We start from the raw sequence: 18237 nt of genomic DNA, 5'->3' as shown, positions 1-18237 counted from the left end.
TTTGGTACGTATGATTACGTAAATACAATTGTTAATATAGATAATATTTTCTAATGATCATAAGCTGTCCATAGATTTTCCAAACGTGTAGCAGTACTCTTAGATATTACATAACAAATTGAGTACGGGTTTGAGATACAATGCATATCATGTTTTCCCAAAAATCATGGCTAAAATACTAATTTTCGTACCCTACATTACGTCTTGGCTTTGGCGTTTGGTGTGGAAGAGAAAAGAAAGATTCAACCAAGAAATCGTTATCTTCTCGTACTCTTACAATTGATCAAAGGAGAAAAGCGTGGAGTACTGTGGAAATTATATGAGTTCAAAATTTCCAAGGTTTTGAGAGGGTGAATTAATTAATAAAGATCATGCAAAGCTTATATTCCAAATTCTATAATCTTCAATCAAACCTACTAATATAGCATATTTAGAAATATTTGATTTAATACGGTTTAATATAATCTATCGAATTATAAAATTATTTTTATCGTAAATTAAAACTAATATATTATATTAAATAACATTAGTTTATAATTTTCTATATAAACTTTATACTTTCTTTATTTGAAATGAATTCATATATCAATCCCTTAAATAATAATTACTTAAAGAGAAATGATATTTGCAGTCGTGATTGTGCAAGCGGCATGCAGTCGCTTTGAAAAAAATGAATTAATATGGGACCCACATGAAAAAAAATTAAATTTTTAATCGTGGACCCCACTTTTTTTCAAAGCGATTATGCGTCGTTTGCAATTCCACGACTGTATGTAGCATTGCTCGGATTAAAAAAATAATAATAAAATAAAGAGAGTTTATAATCATCAGCATTGCTTATGTTTTTTATATTTATTTATGAAAATATTAGCACGTTTTGTAAGATTACTCTCTCATTTTGATAGTTTATTATTTAAATTTTATTTTTATTTAATAATTAAGAATAATAATTTTTAATATATTAGTATATTTTTTATTTTTTAAAACAATTTAAAAAATAAAAATAAAATAAAACGTAGAATTTGTACCAGCCCACCCAGCAGTCAAAGTTGGGCACACTAGCATTTTGTTTTCAGCCCGTGTTTTTCCCGTTTAGCACTTTTGTTACTCATTAATTTGTTAATATTATGTACTGTTTATGACAACATAAAAATATAAAGAATCTAATCCAATATGATAAATAATATATACAAATTCTAAATTTACAAACTTTACCTAAATATTTTATATAAAAAAATAGGCTCATAAGGAAAAGTGTGAAAAACTCTTTTTTTGTTAATAGATTCTATATTTTTATAAAAAAATTTGTGCATTTAAGACTTGTATCTGTCAGTATTCGTGAATAAATAATATATTTTGAGTCTTATTAAGATGTATTTGAATATAAATAGATTAAGATATAAGTTTGAATATATAAAATAGGTTGAAATAAATTTAACTTTTTATAAAAAATTGAAAAAAAAATAGTATGCTTAATCAATAATTGGTTTAAAATTGATTAAGGTGATCTTGACATTCAAATATAATTAAAAGATACCGAAATTTTATAAAAATAAAATTACAAATTAATATAATGTAGTACATCATATAAAATAGATTTAATATATTGAAAAAATAATATTTACAGTCTTTAAATATATAAACAGCACAACCTCTATTTATAAAAAAATAAATAAATATAAAATTTATATAAAAAAATTATTTTTTAATAATAAATTATTTATTTTCAAGAGAAGAGGTGAGATTGAAATATTCAAAAAGTGGATAATAGATATTTTATAAATTGACTTTTATAAAATATACGCATGTATTTATACTTGGAATTACGACACTTCGACCTCTTTCCCACCAGAAAACGTGTCAAGTGGGTGTCGTTTCAGAATTTTCTGTTTCAACGCGGAGTTCTCTGTTTTTTTCATTTTTTTTTTTTTTCTTTTTATGTCTCACTGACTTTGTCTTCTAAACAACGCGTTCCACGCGCCATCCCGGAAGCTACCCTAACACAGTTTCTATCTGTAAGCCCGACTCTCTATACCACGCTCTCAAACACAAGTGATGCCACGTTCCCTCTACATTAATCCCCGTCCTGATTATCTTTCTCAATCGCTGCGTTAGAGCGTGGTTTTGACTTCCCACACCACGAGTTTCGTCTCGTTATCCTTTTCCAAAAGCTAGACACTTGCATGTATATATGGTTATGGCTTCCGGCTGGATTCTGCAGAGCCCTCTCTCCCTTCTCTCTGAAACAAAAGCTTCAGAAATTTCTCGGCTTTCGGAGATAGTTCTTTTGGGACAAAAGTGATGGGTCTCTTTCTATCTAAAACTTGTGCAGATCTTCTTTTGCATCCCGTCTTCTCTCCCAAGAGATTTCCTTTCGTTTCTTTGCAGTTGGAAAACTCGGTCTCCCGCACCGGGAGGCATTCCCAGCGCTACGATAGTAAAGGCTACCGCCAAGTTGTTGGGTATGTCTTCTTTCTTCTTCCATCTTCCTTCTTCTTCATTCTGGGTATTCTGTGCTCTACTCCTCTCTGTTTTCTAAATTTCAACCTGCTTAATTTCCTTTTCCTTTTTGTTGAAATCCATGAAAAATGGTTTCTTTTCCATCTAGATTTGAGACGTTTTGCTCGGGGGGTGTTTTGCAGTATAGATGGAAAATTATTTTTACTGTTTATTATTTGGGTATTTGCTCTCTTTTTGTTTTTTGTGATTTGTCATTTTGTGCAGACTGTCCTTTAGATTTCTGCAAATGTTTTCTGTTTTGAACTTTTGGAAGGCATTCTTTATGTTTATTTCCTTTTTAATTTGCATCAATAAAGTGTGTTTCTTATGTTTATGTTTCAAATTGTGCAGATGCATTCCGTATAGATACAGAGAAACCAGCTGCCAATCTTCCTCCATTGAAAATTTAGAGGTTCTTGTGGTCAGTTCACAGAAGGGGCAGGGAATGATGTTCCCAAAGGTACCATTCTTCCTACTCATCATTCACTTTTGACAATCTTTTTTTTTTAAATTTTATTATCCTTTTTTTCATCTTCATTTAACAATATCGTGAATAACTTCGGTTATTATTACTACAGGGAGGTTGGGAAACGGATGAGACTGTGGAAGATGCGGCCATGCGAGAAACGCATGAGGAAGCTGGTGTTGTTGGCAAAGTCGAAGTTAGTATCTTCAAAGCATTTTTTTGCTCAATCCAATAAAAATATCTTCCCAATATCTTGTTCTAACTCAGTCGTTTGGACGTGATTTGCAGAATTGTTTGGGGAATTGGCAGTATAAGAGCAAGAGACAAAGCATAATGCATGAGGTCTACATGTTCTCTTTGCTTGTCAACAAGCAGCTAGACCGGTGGCCAGAGAAAAACCTTAGGGAACGAAGATGGGTATGTGTCCAAATGCAAAATACTTACTCAGATTCATATACAGAAAAAGCTGATGATTATTACAATTTGGGGGGATGTTTTATGTTCTAAATATGCTTGCTTTGTGTTCTGTTGTGTAGATGACAGTAGCAGAAGCTAGGGAAGTATGTCAACATGGGTGGATGAAGGAAGCTTTGGATGTGTTAGTTGGTCAACAATTGCAACCTCAGCGGAAAGAGGAAACTGAGGAGAAATCTCGTGCATAGGATACTGACTTTGGCCATTAATTGGTCGGATTTGTCAAATGACTGCACCAAGATTAACATATGGGAAAACTAAAGATATCATGCGGCACCAGAACTAGAGCTTCGAAGTTCTGTTGAAGGAGCTTTGCTTCATTTCCATGGCAAATTCATGGCGTTCATTGCTTGAGTTTTGAGTTCATTGTGGTTGAAACGCAAGATCGAAAACTTCCACGATGTAGTTGCAGATCATGTAAAAATGTTTGATTCATTCTTTTAATAGAATAGCTCCGATTCTTTGTTGTATGATGTGTTGTTTGTATTTTCCTAGTCTTGTTGATCTGCCTTCATATTGCTAGCTAGCTGCAGCACTATGACCTATGTACGATGCGACAGCTTTGCTGGTTAAACTAGATTCAATTATTATTAATTATTTGGATATATTTTAAGTTCAATTGAGAAACTCGCTTCAAATAAACACATTACTTAATAAACACATCATTCGAAAATAAAAATAGAACTTTAGGATATTAACAAGAATTTTCTATATCATTCACATAAGGCCTCCTTTATATACTTATCTTTGCTCATCTTAATTTTTTCGATCAAATGTCTTTCAAATATAAATATTTTTAAAATTTAATTTTTAATTATTTATCTGATTATTATCAATCAATATAGTTTTTTTAAAATTTTGGAATAAAATATTTTAAATTACAAAACAAAAATTATATTATGATAATATTTTCAACTTGAGAAATATTCTAACCACGAAGTGATTACATAAAAGTAATCCTATAAGCTGACGTGGCTCAATGTGGTTTGTCAGATTATAAAATTATTTTTATTGTAAAACAGATCCAAATAAAGCTATATCAGTTTGTGGGATTATTTTTATATGATCCCTTTGTAGATGTAGTAGTACTCTTTTAACATTATAATATTTTATTTAATTTCCTCTATTTTATTTTTCAAAATTCAATAAAATATGTTAACTTAACCATTTCACTATTATATATATTCACAAATTTTTCATCTCATCTTATTTCAACATCCAAATTAGGCCAATTTCTTTTTGACTTTGACAACTCTATTTAAAAAAAAAAAAAAAAAAGAACTCACAAACTAATACGGTTTTATATGATTTGTTGAATTTATTTTATAATAAAAGTAATTTTATAATCAATTTTACAATCTAACCTATTATATCAACTTATCATATCAGTTTGTAAGTTCACTTTTGTAAAATCTTTTCATGAGTAAACATTTCTCTTTCTCATCTATTCAATTGTTGAACTCTAATTCCTAACATGATCGCTTTCACCGGTAGTTGGCAGTGCCTATATTTATTTATGGTCCAAACAATGAACGTGCATGCTTGCATGTTCTATACCTTCTACAACTATATTTTATGCTTTCAAACTTGGACTGTTGGATCGCACGTAGACTGAAGTTTGAACTCGGGATGTTCATCAAAATAAGCAAGCAAGTGCTTAGATGTTGCGTATATTGTGAGAAATAGAATCATTGATGATGCTATTGGATATGTAAAGTAACAGGAATTTTCTTTTTGCTGAATAGTAATTAATATATATGATCTCCTGTTGATTGTGTCCAGTATGGTTTTGATTGATAGTGATTAGTAGCTCCATTGGAAGAAGATTCTTTTGGTTGTTAGTTGACTGGCCGTAGTGAAAGATACTTTTGTATAATATAGGATCAAGAATAATGCTATTGACGTGGTTTATTAAAAAAACAAAAATGCTAAAGCCACAAATGGGAATCCAGATAGTGGTAATTTTTTTTTTTTTTTTTTACTTAGTGATTAAGATTGTGTTTTTTTTTTTTAATGATGTTGTGAATTATTTTTATTTTTAAAAAATATTTGAAAGTATTAAAAAATTACATTAAAACAAAATTTTTCTTTTACACTATCGGGATCTCTCATGTGTGGTTGTAGAGTCACTCATTAAAAAAAACACACACACATACACAAACACAAACACAATAGGGGTAGAAAAAATCTAGAGTTTCAGTCTTTATCTTTTGTGTTTTCATATGTTCTTTTATTTTGATTATTTTTTCTCTTTTTTTAATAATAAATTACATGACAACACATGGTGATCCTACGTCAAGAAAGTTATCTAAGCGATAAGTTTTGAATGATCTAGTAGCAAAATTCTCAGAGTTATTGTACAACGAAGCCTTACATCACATGTATCTACCTAATCAATATGTGATTTGTCATTTTTATTATTTTATTTAAATATATATATATTTAAATATTAAAATAGAATATAAAAATTTACAAATAATTTTTTTACAGCCGCAAGGTGTAGCAATCAGCTTTCTTCTAAATAACATATTTTTCCCACAAAAAGGGTAATATCAATCTCTTATTTGCTTGATTGATTGATTGATTGAGTCGAATTATATGCTTTTAATTAATTGATGGGTTACCACATCTAGAAAAATATTCTCTTTCTTGCTTAAAAGTTGATTGGCTGTATATCTATAATTAATGGTTTATCAGATCATGATCATGAAGATTTTATATCTTTCCATATTGAAAGATAAATAGCCTTTTTTTATATACTTGATTGATTTACAACCCAAGTAGGGCCTTTGAAAGGCATATGCATGTGTAGCCAATATGAGTTAGTGATGGCAGAATCGATCCATTTCATGTACGTTAGTGTGAAAACATCTAGGCCGGTCTTATATATCAGAAAGACATAAAGTGGTTAGGCCTTTGTCTTTTCATTTTCTGTAGCTTGTTCCTGTTTGTGTCTGAATATGATTGAGAAAAGATAGAAAAAACTTCAGGGTGAAGCTACCTCAGGGAATCATATTCGAGTTGTTTCTTGACTCAATATGCGCATGCAACTTGTCCATTGTCAATATTGTCTTCTGGGCACATATTACTGCATTGTTCTTATAATCATTAGGGAAAGAAAAACTCAACGCATGCATGGAGACATTGGTGAGACATGCCTCATACCCAGTTCGATATAAAGGTTTTCAATTTTGTTGGGCCTCCTCTACCTGATATTTCTTTTATTGTGTTTGTAGCTCATGCACAAGCCCATAATGTTCATTGGACTGTTATCGAAAAGCCTTCATTCACTCATGGGTTTCTTATTCATAAATATCTTTTTAGGGACATAAATGCTTATTTAGACATTGATTGAGCTGGATGTCTTGATAATAAAAAATTCACGTACACTTGTGTCAAGGTCTAGTATTGAAGTTGAATATCGAGTTTTGGCCAATAAGCCTAATACCATATATCATAGATTTTTATATTTATTTGTTGCGAATCTTTTTTGAGGTATGATAACATTTGAAATGCATCTATCGGTATTTTTTTATGCTTGCATTAGACATATTGAAATTGATTTATTTATTTATTTATTTTGAATCAAAGAAATTTTGTAATCATTCATTGATAACTTCTCTGTTACATAGTTTTTCGTTTTCTATACAATCAGATATACAGCTTGGAATTTCTTCCATCCAAACTAATTTAGTATCTAATTATATTGCTTTCTTGGCTAGCCTATGTGCTATTTCATTTGCTTTCCTGGGAACAAACTGAATCTTCCATCCTTGGTATAGCTGGAACATTTTTTTAACATCTTGAATCACACTGTCATATAAAGGAAAATCAGAGCTGTCTTCATTGACTGCTTTTACAATCAACTGTGCATCGCCTTCAAAAATGACTCTGCCGAAACCAAGGTCTTTATATAGTTTCATAGCTCTCCACAATGCCAAACTTTCTGCAATTGCTGGACTAGGTACATTTGATTTCTGACTGAAATTGATTTATTGAATGTTAGGATGTTTGAAAATATTCTTTTTTTGGTTCCTGAATGAAATATAAATGTGAATATATATATATAATAATAATATATAGCAATTAAAGTAAGATGACCGTCGTGCATGTGAATGTCGTTGGCATGCTCTTTCTTGGATCTCCGGATCTCATACTTTCCAAGAGAGAACTTTATGCATGCGAAGTTGTCGGTGCCATGGTGATGCTATTCGATGCTAAATTATTTACGAAAAATCATATAAATATATATATAAATATATTAATAATTATTAATTTTATATTTCAAACCACCGACACATTACATTATTTCTTATTTAAAAGCATTGATTATTATCTATATTTGGTTACTTCACTTATTTTTCAGCATCGGATCAAAATTAAATAAAAATAAATTTTCAATTTAATTATGATTTACGGTGTAAACGCCAAGAATTAAAGAGTTGTAGAATGTAGTAATGTAGAATTTTTTTAATAATTTTAGTTTCTATCCCTCGTTCCATTTTTAAACTAATTATCTTTGGGTTTTCACTATTTTGTAAAATAACACAATGGAGTTTTCAACTTTTATGTACAATATCATGATTTCTTTAAAGAAAAATTTTGCTTATCATTCTCTAAACCACATACTAATATGTAATTTATTTTTTTTATTTTTTTATTTAAATATGTATATTGATGTGTAAATACATATGTTTAAATAGAATAACAAAAATGACTAATCATATATTGAAAAAATTATAATAATTAGTTTGAAAGTGTTTATATTTTAATGATGTTTAAGAAGGATATGAGATTAAATGAGATGAAATTTGTTTCCAAACATCCCCTTAATTAAATGGGATGATATGTATAGTCAGGGTTTGAACCTAGGATCTCTGTTTTAATACTATGTAAAATCATCATTTATTCTAAAAATTTAAGCGGATGAAAATACCTTAATTTAATTATTTGTATTATATTCTTAACAATTAAAATATTTTTTTTTTAAAAAAAATATAATGAAAGTACAGAGAAAGGAAAAAGAAAATCAGGCTCTAATTGAATGTTCCCCTCCTTCTAGCTCATTTTGTAAGAAAAACAAAAATTTTCAATTAATTAAATAAAAAATTAAGGTTAGGTTTGGATACTGAGTTGAGATGAGATGAATTGAGGTGAAAGTTGAAAGTTGAATAAAATATTATTTTTTAATATTATTATTGTTTTTAAATTTAAAAATTTTGAATTATTTATTATATTTTATATAAAAATTTGATAAAATTCTAATAATTAAATTAGATGAGCTGTGATCAACTCTAAATCCGAGACATAAATTGATTTTCAAAAGTAACAGGAACAATGTGGTTTGAAGGCACCAACCTCCAGCTAACCATAACTTTCAGCATTTTAGTCGCTCACTGTCTGTCAGTTATTTTCAAGCATGATGTACAAATTAGACCTACAATTGGTTTTAGTGTTGAAGTGCAAGTCAACTTTTATGGCTTTCTTTTCTTGTAAAATATCCTTTGCCTATTACCCCTATGATTATGCTGTGGAACATTAAAGGTCCATCCTTGTTACACTGTTTAATTCAAGAGCCAACTCAACTAACATTGATTTTGTAGCATTAGTAATTACAAAGGGAAGGGTGCAAGAAAAGAAACTTTTATACCAATGAAATTACCAAAACTATAGTCAATGTACTCTCTATCCATGGTAACGATTGTTGAACTACTCAACAAAATCTCCATGTTTCAAACAATTTGAAGTGTTTCATTACTTTCTAGATCGCTGAATCAACAACATTCAAGATTTTCTGTATTTCTAGATAATGAGATGAGACGCTCAAAAGTTTTCACAATTTCCTTTCCTAATATTATTCAAATAAAAAATATTTTTCAATTTTAAATCTTTAACATTTTCATCCAATCATTACAACTTTTATAAACTTTAAAATAAAAACAAAAATTAATACAAGTTTTTCAAATTTCAAAACAAAAAGTATATTCAAACAATTTTTTAACTTTATAATATTTTTAAAATTTTTCTCTCTCATTTTTTAAAATCTAATAAAATATATCAACTTAAACTATTTCAAAATTTTTAAGGCACTATTTGGTTATTAGACTCAACACCTCTTTATACGTGAGATTTACAAGCTTTTTCAACTTCTCATAAATATTTCTAAACTCATCTTAGGTAGGTCTTACAAAATCCACTCTATCATCTCAATTTATTACTATTCATAAAAACTTAACTCATCTCAAATCAACTTATCATCCAAACGCAGTCCCATTTTACTACTATTTATAGAATTATGAGACACTTCACAAATCTAAGATTCTAAACGAGTCATTAACTGACCAAGGATATATTGAACTAGAGCATTCATTTGCCTCTAATTTTCATTATTTTCCTTTTTTGATTTGGGTTTCTATAGTATTTGAGGAAACTATATTGGTAAGTCTACTAAAATGAATGGTGCTTCTTGACACACTTAGGTGGGGCGAGGAAACTTAATTAGAAAGAAAGAAAAAGGCTGTTCAAGAAATTGAAGTACTTAAGTAAACAGCTAGCAGTTGAGAGAAGTAACAAAATTAAATTAAGTAGGTCCCGGTGGCTGACCAAATTAGGAAAATATCAGCTATTGCCCATAAAAGTTTTAAACATCTTCTCATTTTTGTAACAAAAGTGGAATATTTCTTCATTTATGATCCCATAAAAAATGTCACCATTTTCGGATGCGAAAATGGGAAATTGATTTCAGCATGGGTGAGGGTTGGAAATTAATTAGCAGGACTCCGAGCATTTATCATTGTATAATGACATTGCCCTAGAGTATTAAGTAGTCTATTTATAAGTAGGTGTGAGAGCACATTATCCTGACATGATAAAATTTAATTTATAAAAAAAATATTAAAAATTTAAATTCTAGACATCAAATTCTATAACAAAAAGGGTGTGGATTTGTGTATTTTATATCAATTTGCAAGTGGAATTTTTATTTTATTTTATTTTATGGACAACCTCACACATGATCAGTAAGAGTACATCAATAAGTCATAGACAATATCATAATTTTGACATGACCTGTGAAATATTATCATATTGTTAGCTCATAAAATATAAAATTAATTTATTTTAACTTAAATTTATATCTATGTTACCGTCAAGGTGGTAGTTCCATTGGTATGACTTGGTATTTCATTGCTTCTAGGTTAAGAGTTCGAGTCAAGACATAAGTTGAAATTATTTGTGATAGTAAAGCCTGATATTTGGGTCACGGGATGAGATTTGAACGAATTGGATATTTTGGGGGTGATGTAATGACGGGCTCGCCTTTAAGGCAATAACTATGTCTCAAACCGGACATTTTGCCTACAATTCAAAGAGAGATAGACGTAAGATGTAGACGCCACTGCATATAATTTTGCCTATAGACAAAACTAAATACAGTGAGATTTGTATGTTATGTTTATTTTTTTTTCCAAGTTGTAGAAAGTACTGAAACTTTGAACAATACCTATTTACAAACAATCACAACCAGGCAAGCTTGGAACAGCTAGCATGTATGTATCGATCTGTCATTGTTAAGAGTGGTTGACAAGCTTTATACCTTAATTCCCTTAAGAAAGTGTTCTAAGATTCTCACCTAATTAAGATGTTAACACCCAAGTTTGGCTGGAAAATCATTTACTTTCTGCTCCATATCTCTCATCATTGGACTGCATAAAATTTTTGATCTAAAATCCTCATAAACATGCATTAGTCTTATATAGTATACCTGCTAAACTTCATGTCGATGCTTGTTATTTCATATAAAATGTGTCCCTAATCATTATCATAACATTGGTTTGTGAGGGTCCTACTTCAACATACTAGTGTGTATGATTGAAACAACCTGACTCCCCCACCATGAACTGGTGAGGATTCAGACTTTTTTTAAAAAATAATTATTTATCAAGATTTAGCAATTCTAGAATATTCTAGAATGTAGAAGCACGTGAAAAAGTTAGTAAATATGAAATTTGTATAAAAAATCATTTTTAATAGCGAATCTTATTTTTTTTCATAATTATTCAATATAAAACATTAACATTTAGATTATATTTATAGTTATTAAAAACTTTATAATAAGTGATGAAGGAAAGTTGGCACTTCTCACCTACGTATGTTTGCTGATCTAGGTCCAGACTCAATGGAGATCAAGAATGCTTGTGGCAATCAGAAAATGTGATGGCTGTAGATATTACTGCAAGAAAGAACAGAAATGTTAACGGAGACGTGAAAAAAGTACTGCTATTCATTGGGAAACCTATTCCCAAAAGACAAAATTGAAGGAAGTTTTTTACCTTATCTTCACCAAACATCAATTATTGAGTCTATTGAAATGAGCTTGTATCTGGAAATGGCAGGATCAGGATGTTCCTACATTTGTAACTGTTTAAGTTTTGAGTAATGTCATGCATAAGTTCTAAATAAATAAGTTTGGTATAAGTTCTTTGTAAAAAAGTGAATTCTATTAATAAAGAATAGTTTTTTTTTTTTTTTTTACACTTATTTAAGGTGGGGTTTATTTTTTATAAGAGTTTATACAAGTGAATTCGTGTACTGATCTGCGTATTAATACTGCTGTTTTCATATTCAAAATTCAAATTGATACTATTTGTATTAAAGTCAGACTTTTTGACCAATCACATTAGATGAGTACACATATTAGTGCGCAAAATAGCTTATAACCAGATTTTTATTTGAGTTTTACTATATACAAGCGAATTTGCATACCAATACTACTACCTTCATATTCAAAATTTAAATTGATACTGTTTAAATAAAATTTACTTTTTAACTAATCACATAGAATGAATGCACGTATTAGTGCACATAATTACTTGCAATTATATTTTCTCAAGTTTGAATACCACACCAATCAATTTTAACAATATTTTAATTTTATAATATTTATTATTATTATTTTTTCTTTTTACAAAACTCAATAAATATTTAATTAAAACTATGTTATTACTATTTATAAATTATTTTAGTATTATTCATAAAATTATAAATTTTTATCTCGTGCTCCGATCATCCACTTAAAGATTTGGCGAATCAGGCTCAAGCGACATGTAATAATCTTGTGCAATCAACTGTCCCTGAGGTGCCAAGTCCTCAAGGAGGGACCCCGTTCTTTTAACAATTTATAATTTTAAAAAAAATTATAAAAAAAAAATCCATTTTTAACAATTTATAATTAAAAAATATAAAATTTTCTTTTGCAATTTTTTTGCCACGTGCTGGTGGACAAAAAAAAAACTAATAAATATTTTTATTTTTATCTAAGAGCTGATTTTGATAATAAAAATATTTTATCTCATTATTATAATTTTTTTTATAAAATATAATAAATAATTTAATTTTTTTAAATAAAAAAAAGATAATTTTTTGAGATGATTTACTTAAGGAGAATAATAGAAGACAGGTTGAAAAATAGAATTATTTTTGAGTTTAAAAACATATCTTTCATTTTCTTTGTACACATAATGACGGCTTGGACGTAGGATTCTCAAAATTTTTTTTGTATTTTATAGAAAGCAAAGCAAAAAAACACAAAAACAAAAAACAAAAACCAGCGAAAAGATATGGATAAAGGAAAAGAAAAAAGAAATAAAATAAAATAAACAAAGAAAAAAAGAGAAAGGACAAGAAAAAGTTGAAAACAGGGAACCACAGTTGACTACACCACACAAAACACAGGCTCCAGGGTTTCGCTTTCTCGTATTACTTCCTTTTTTGTCAGTCTTTTTCCTTTTTTATGTTGTAAATTTGAGCCTAAAAACTTTTAACCTCACAGCCTGTCTTCCTTCCCCCCGTCTTTCTGTATACCTGTCTCTCTCTCTCTCTCTCTCTCTCTCCGGCATAGAGAAAAAAAATGAAACTTGCCCGACTCACTCACTAGTCCCTAAAACCACACCAATGCCTAGAAATTGAACAAGAACTTCAGAATCTACAGACCCATTCCCTTTCTTGTCCTCCCTTTTGAGAATCTGGGTTTTCTCCGCGAGAGAACCCCCCAGTGTACTTAAATGCAGCCTCAAACGCTTCCCATTTTGCTGTTCGCCTTTCTCATTGTGTTCCCCTTGGCAAGACCAGATCTGGGTTCGGACCGATCTTCACTCTTGGCACTCCGGTCTGCAGTCGGTGGTCGAACCCTTTTCTGGAATGCTACCGAGCTGAGCCCGTGCGGTTGGGCTGGAGTCAAATGCGAGGACAACCGCGTCACTATGCTCCGTCTCCCCGGAGTGGCCCTCTCTGGCCAACTCCCCTCTGGCATATTTGGCAACTTGACCCGGCTGCGCACTCTCAGTCTGCGAGTTAACGCTCTTACGGGCCAACTACCTTCTGATCTCGCTTCCTGTGTGAACCTTCGCAACCTCTACTTGCAAGGTAACCTTCTTTCCGGTGAAATCCCCGACTTCTTGTTCACTCTTCGGGACCTCGTTCGGCTCAACCTTGCTTCCAACAATTTTTCTGGGGGGATCTCTTCGGGTTTCAACAATCTGACTAGGTTGAGGACGTTGTTCCTCGAGAACAACCAACTCACCGGGCCGATTCCGCCTGAGTTAGACTTCCCAAAACTTGAACAGTTCAATGTGTCCAACAATTTGCTCAGTGGGCCAGTCCCAGAGAAACTGCAGTCTTTTCAGGTGGACTCGTTTCTGGGGAATTCACTCTGTGGGCGTCCCTTTGAAACGTGTTCTGGAAATGCGACCCTTCCGAGCGAAAACAACAAAAACAATGGCGGAAAGAAGTTGTCTGGCGGTGCAATTGCTGGTATTGCGATTGGGTCTGTTTTGGCTTTCCTGCTTATCCTTGTAATCCTGTTGGTGTTGTGCCGGAAGAAGACGAGCGCGGTCGACATTGCGACGGTGAAGCATCCGGATGTGGAGATTCCGGGCGAGAAACCAGAAGGGGATGTCGAGAACGGCGAGTATGGAAATGGGTACTCGGTGGCAGCAGCTGCGGCGGCGGCGATGACTGGCAATGGGAGGGCAGAAGCAAACGGTGGTGGCGTAGGGGCTAAGAAGTTAGTATTTTTTGGGAATGCGGCGAGGGTGTTTGATTTGGAGGATTTGTTGAGGGCGTCGGCGGAGGTTTTGGGGAAGGGGACTTTCGGGACGGCGTACAAGGCGGTTTTGGAGATGGGGACGGTGGTGGCGGTGAAGAGGTTGAAGGATGTGACAATTTCGGAGAGGGAGTTCAGGGAGAAGATTGAGGCAGTGGGAGCAATGGATCATGAGAATTTGGTCCCTCTCAGGGCTTATTATTATAGCAGGGATGAGAAGCTGCTTGTGCATGATTACATGACCATGGGAAGCTTGTCTGCGCTCTTGCATGGTGAGTCTTCTTTGTTTATTGGTTTTGGTGATTATATGTTATGATTTGTTATGGTCCATAATTTTCCAAGTTGATTCCTTTTTCCCACCTTTTTAATAATCTCTGTTTTACCATACAAAATTTGAGGAAAATCATCATTAAATTAGATAAAAGAAGGGAACGGGAATTAGAATCTAGTAATCCTTTTGTTTGCTTGAATTGTCTCGAGGATTTTTTTTTTTTTTTTATCGGAATTGTCTCGAGGATTTTATTACGAATTTCAACTGTTTTGCATCTCCAAGCGGACTATTTGGTGTTTATTTCGATTCCTAATATTGATTGTGCTGTTGTGTTTGCTTAACTTTGATGTTGCCAAATTCGTGGCTGGGGGATTGACGGGGTATTGACCAATTCAATGCAATCAGCGATTATCTTCTTGAATCTGTTGATTGATAATTTATTATCTTCATAGATGGGGTTATATACTCATATGGTTTGCATTGATCACAACATTGTGCTGTCTGCATAGACTTCTGTAGTTAAGGAATGCCTACATTATGAAATTATTGTTAGGCTTCATTTGGTCATGTTCAGCAATACATGTTTTAGTGATGCATCAAAGAGTGACATCATTTGCAGGAGTAGAGGTCCTAATAAGAAATACTTCAACACCTCATCAGTTTTATCTTTACTACCCGAAGTCTCATATTTTTAAATACAGGAAACAAGGGAGCAGGTAGAACTCCATTGAATTGGGATATTAGGTCTGCCATTGCCCTCGGAGCTGCTCGTGGCATTAAATATCTTCACTCTCAAGGCCCCAGTGTCTCTCATGGAAACATAAAATCATCCAACATCCTCCTCACCAATTCCTATGATGCCCGAGTTTCTGATTTTGGCTTAGCACACCTTGTCGGTCCCTCCTCCACTCCCAACCGAGTTGCTGGCTACCGAGCCCCTGAGGTCACTGACCCTCGGAAGGTATCCCAGAAGGCAGACGTCTATAGTTTCGGTGTATTGCTCTTGGAACTGCTAACTGGGAAAGCCCCCACTCATGCCCTTTTGAACGAGGAAGGGGTTGACCTTCCAAGATGGGTGCAGTCCATTGTTAGAGAAGAGTGGACTTCTGAGGTCTTTGATCTTGAGCTCCTCCGGTACCAGAATGTCGAGGAGGAGATGGTTCAACTCTTGCAGCTAGCAGTAGATTGTGCTGCCCAATATCCTGATAAACGCCCTTCAATGTATGAAGTGGCAAAGCGGATTGAAGAGCTACGTCGTTCTAGCTTGCGAGACAATCACAACCCAGAATTCGATCACATCAAATGATTCAGATGATGTGACTTTCTCGGTGAGTTCTTCAGTGCATGCCACCATCCTTCCTAATGGATTGTAGAAGGCTTTTCACTTCTTTGTTATGCCATATATTGCGTGTTAATTTTTGTGTTTTGGTTGTATGTTTAATCCGGGCCTCAGCTTCTTTCCATAGGAGCCAACTGTCAATTTTATTTTAATTTCCTTTTTAATTTTTTTTTTCACTTCTCCCATTTCCCATTGTACTTGCATGTATTTTTTTTTTTTCCTTTTTTCATTAATAATTTGGGGTGGATATCTGTTAGATTAGATATTGTTGGTAATGGTGGTTGTAATTATTACTTTTTGCTTTTACTTTTGCTTTGGCTTTTTGGTGCAACTTTTAGCCCTCTGAAGTTGAGATGTTGTAGTTGCTTTTATTGGTTGGTTCTGGTTGTCTTGTCTCTTCATCTGATTCAATCTTCCAAAACTATTTCTTTCTAGCATAAGCTTAGATCCAGATGCAAATCTTTTTTTTTTTTTTTTATAAGAAGATCCAGATGCAAATCTTACCGATGGATTGATGATGAGAGGCTGTGTTACCTTATATAACTTTGACAGGAATGTATGTATTGAGTATTGTGCCATGGTGCAGTAGATACTCCAATGTTCATTCTGACAAGGAATTATAGAAAAGTCATTGCCCACAAAACACCTCCCTCCCTCCCTAAAACTTCTCCTTTACTCCCTCAAATCTGTTCCACAGGGAGGACTGAGGAGGGAAGCGCTTCCATCCCTCTACTCTCCTTAACATTCCCTATTTATAACCTTATTTTGTTGTCTTTGTGGTTTTCTTTTTCTCTAGATTGGAAAATGTCCATTCTGCAACACTAGATTCCTTATCCTAGAATCTTTTAGATGTGTTCCATTCTATCCTAATCCATCTCTACTTGCGTGAGTCGAATGCTCCGGCTCGGGTAGGGCAGAACCACTTCAAAATTTTCATAATTGCTTAAAATTTAATTTTTTATGAGTTTTTTCATAGGGTCAATTAGTAAATTACATAAAATTAATATTTTTTTGGTAAATTTTTATGCATAAAATTAATTATTTTTTTTTTTTTTGTAAATTTTTATGTTTATTTATTTTTTTGTAAAAATTACATAAAAATTAGTAAATGTTTATTTTATGTAATTTTGCCCCTCCAAAATGTTTTTTTTTTTTTAGCTATAGAACTATGCTCTTATTTTCTCTAAATGTGAATTAAAGAGGTAGCAGAATTATGTTTCCATTGAAGGTGCCAAAATAGTAAATCAAAGTGCCCCTTTATTGGTTGTGAGTTTCGACGATAGCTTATCAATCCACTTTATGTATTATAACAATCTCTTATGACGGTCTCTTCATTGGCTTGATCAAGGAATATGGATCTAAGTCGATGATCCATTTCTTTTTCTCTTTCTTTTAATTTTCTTTTCACTTGGAATATTGATTGTATTATGATTTTTATTTAGAATTCTTCACCGTTAAATGATACTGTCGTTGAAAGGACAAAAGTATGCGGATGCATTTGTAAAGAAGATGATCATTATCGTTTTATGGTGGGCCAGACGAATGCATGAATGTAAATGGACGGTCTGCTGTAAAAGTCTGATATTTTTTGGGGTCCTACTCTCTTAGCCTTAGGTGATGGTTATATTTTTCTTCAGCATCCAAAGCCTAAGAATTTCTTATCTCTTAGGGTCCCAAAATTCTCTTTTCTTCACAGGTTTGACAATGAAAGGAAAAGAACAAAAGCGACGATACCTTCCACTTAGGCAATATGGGTTTAGCTTGTCTATTTGCTATTGCTGTCATACTGTCATTTGCTCTGCTGCTGAATCAAAACGGCTCTGCAGTAAGATGAGTACAAGAACATTCATCACATAAATACAAAATTTGGAAACTCTCCAGTCTCATTCTCCAATGGAACAAAAACCCACTGGATGAAATGATCCTTTTCCTATAAAACACTACTACTAGAAGTCCAGTCCTAAAAACTTGTTGCAGCTGAAGACAAGACATGTAGGCTTTATCAATATAAACCTTGTGCAAAAAAGCAAGCAGCAATGCAATGCCATGTGAATTTTTCAATTTAGTTCTGGGTTTTTCTTTTTTCT

At 32.4% G+C, this 18237-nt stretch overlaps 1 protein-coding gene and 1 pseudogene across 2 annotated transcripts; both read left to right on the top strand.

Moving 5' to 3' along the window:
* Positions 1-2059: 2059 nt before the first annotated feature.
* On the top strand, positions 2060-4058 carry LOC122298482 (nudix hydrolase 18, mitochondrial-like). The gene is made up of 5 exons (XM_043108244.1): positions 2060-2462; positions 2851-2959; positions 3078-3161; positions 3254-3382; positions 3502-4058. The coding sequence occupies exons 1-5, from the start codon at positions 2302-2304 to the stop codon at positions 3625-3627; spliced, it is 609 nt and encodes a 202-aa protein (XP_042964178.1). The 5' UTR covers positions 2060-2301; the 3' UTR covers positions 3628-4058.
* Positions 4059-13254: 9196 nt separating this feature from the next.
* Positions 13255-16521, top strand: LOC122299399 (annotated as a pseudogene). Its single transcript, XR_006239685.1, has 2 exons — positions 13255-14812; positions 15513-16521. The product of XR_006239685.1 is annotated as a probable inactive receptor kinase At1g48480 (transcript).
* Positions 16522-18237: the final 1716 nt, after the last annotated feature.

This window comes from Carya illinoinensis, chromosome 16 (assembly GCF_018687715.1).
Source record: "Carya illinoinensis cultivar Pawnee chromosome 16, C.illinoinensisPawnee_v1, whole genome shotgun sequence".
Classification (NCBI taxonomy): domain Eukaryota; kingdom Viridiplantae; phylum Streptophyta; class Magnoliopsida; order Fagales; family Juglandaceae; genus Carya; species Carya illinoinensis.
This window is presented reverse-complemented; position numbering and strand designations above follow the sequence as displayed.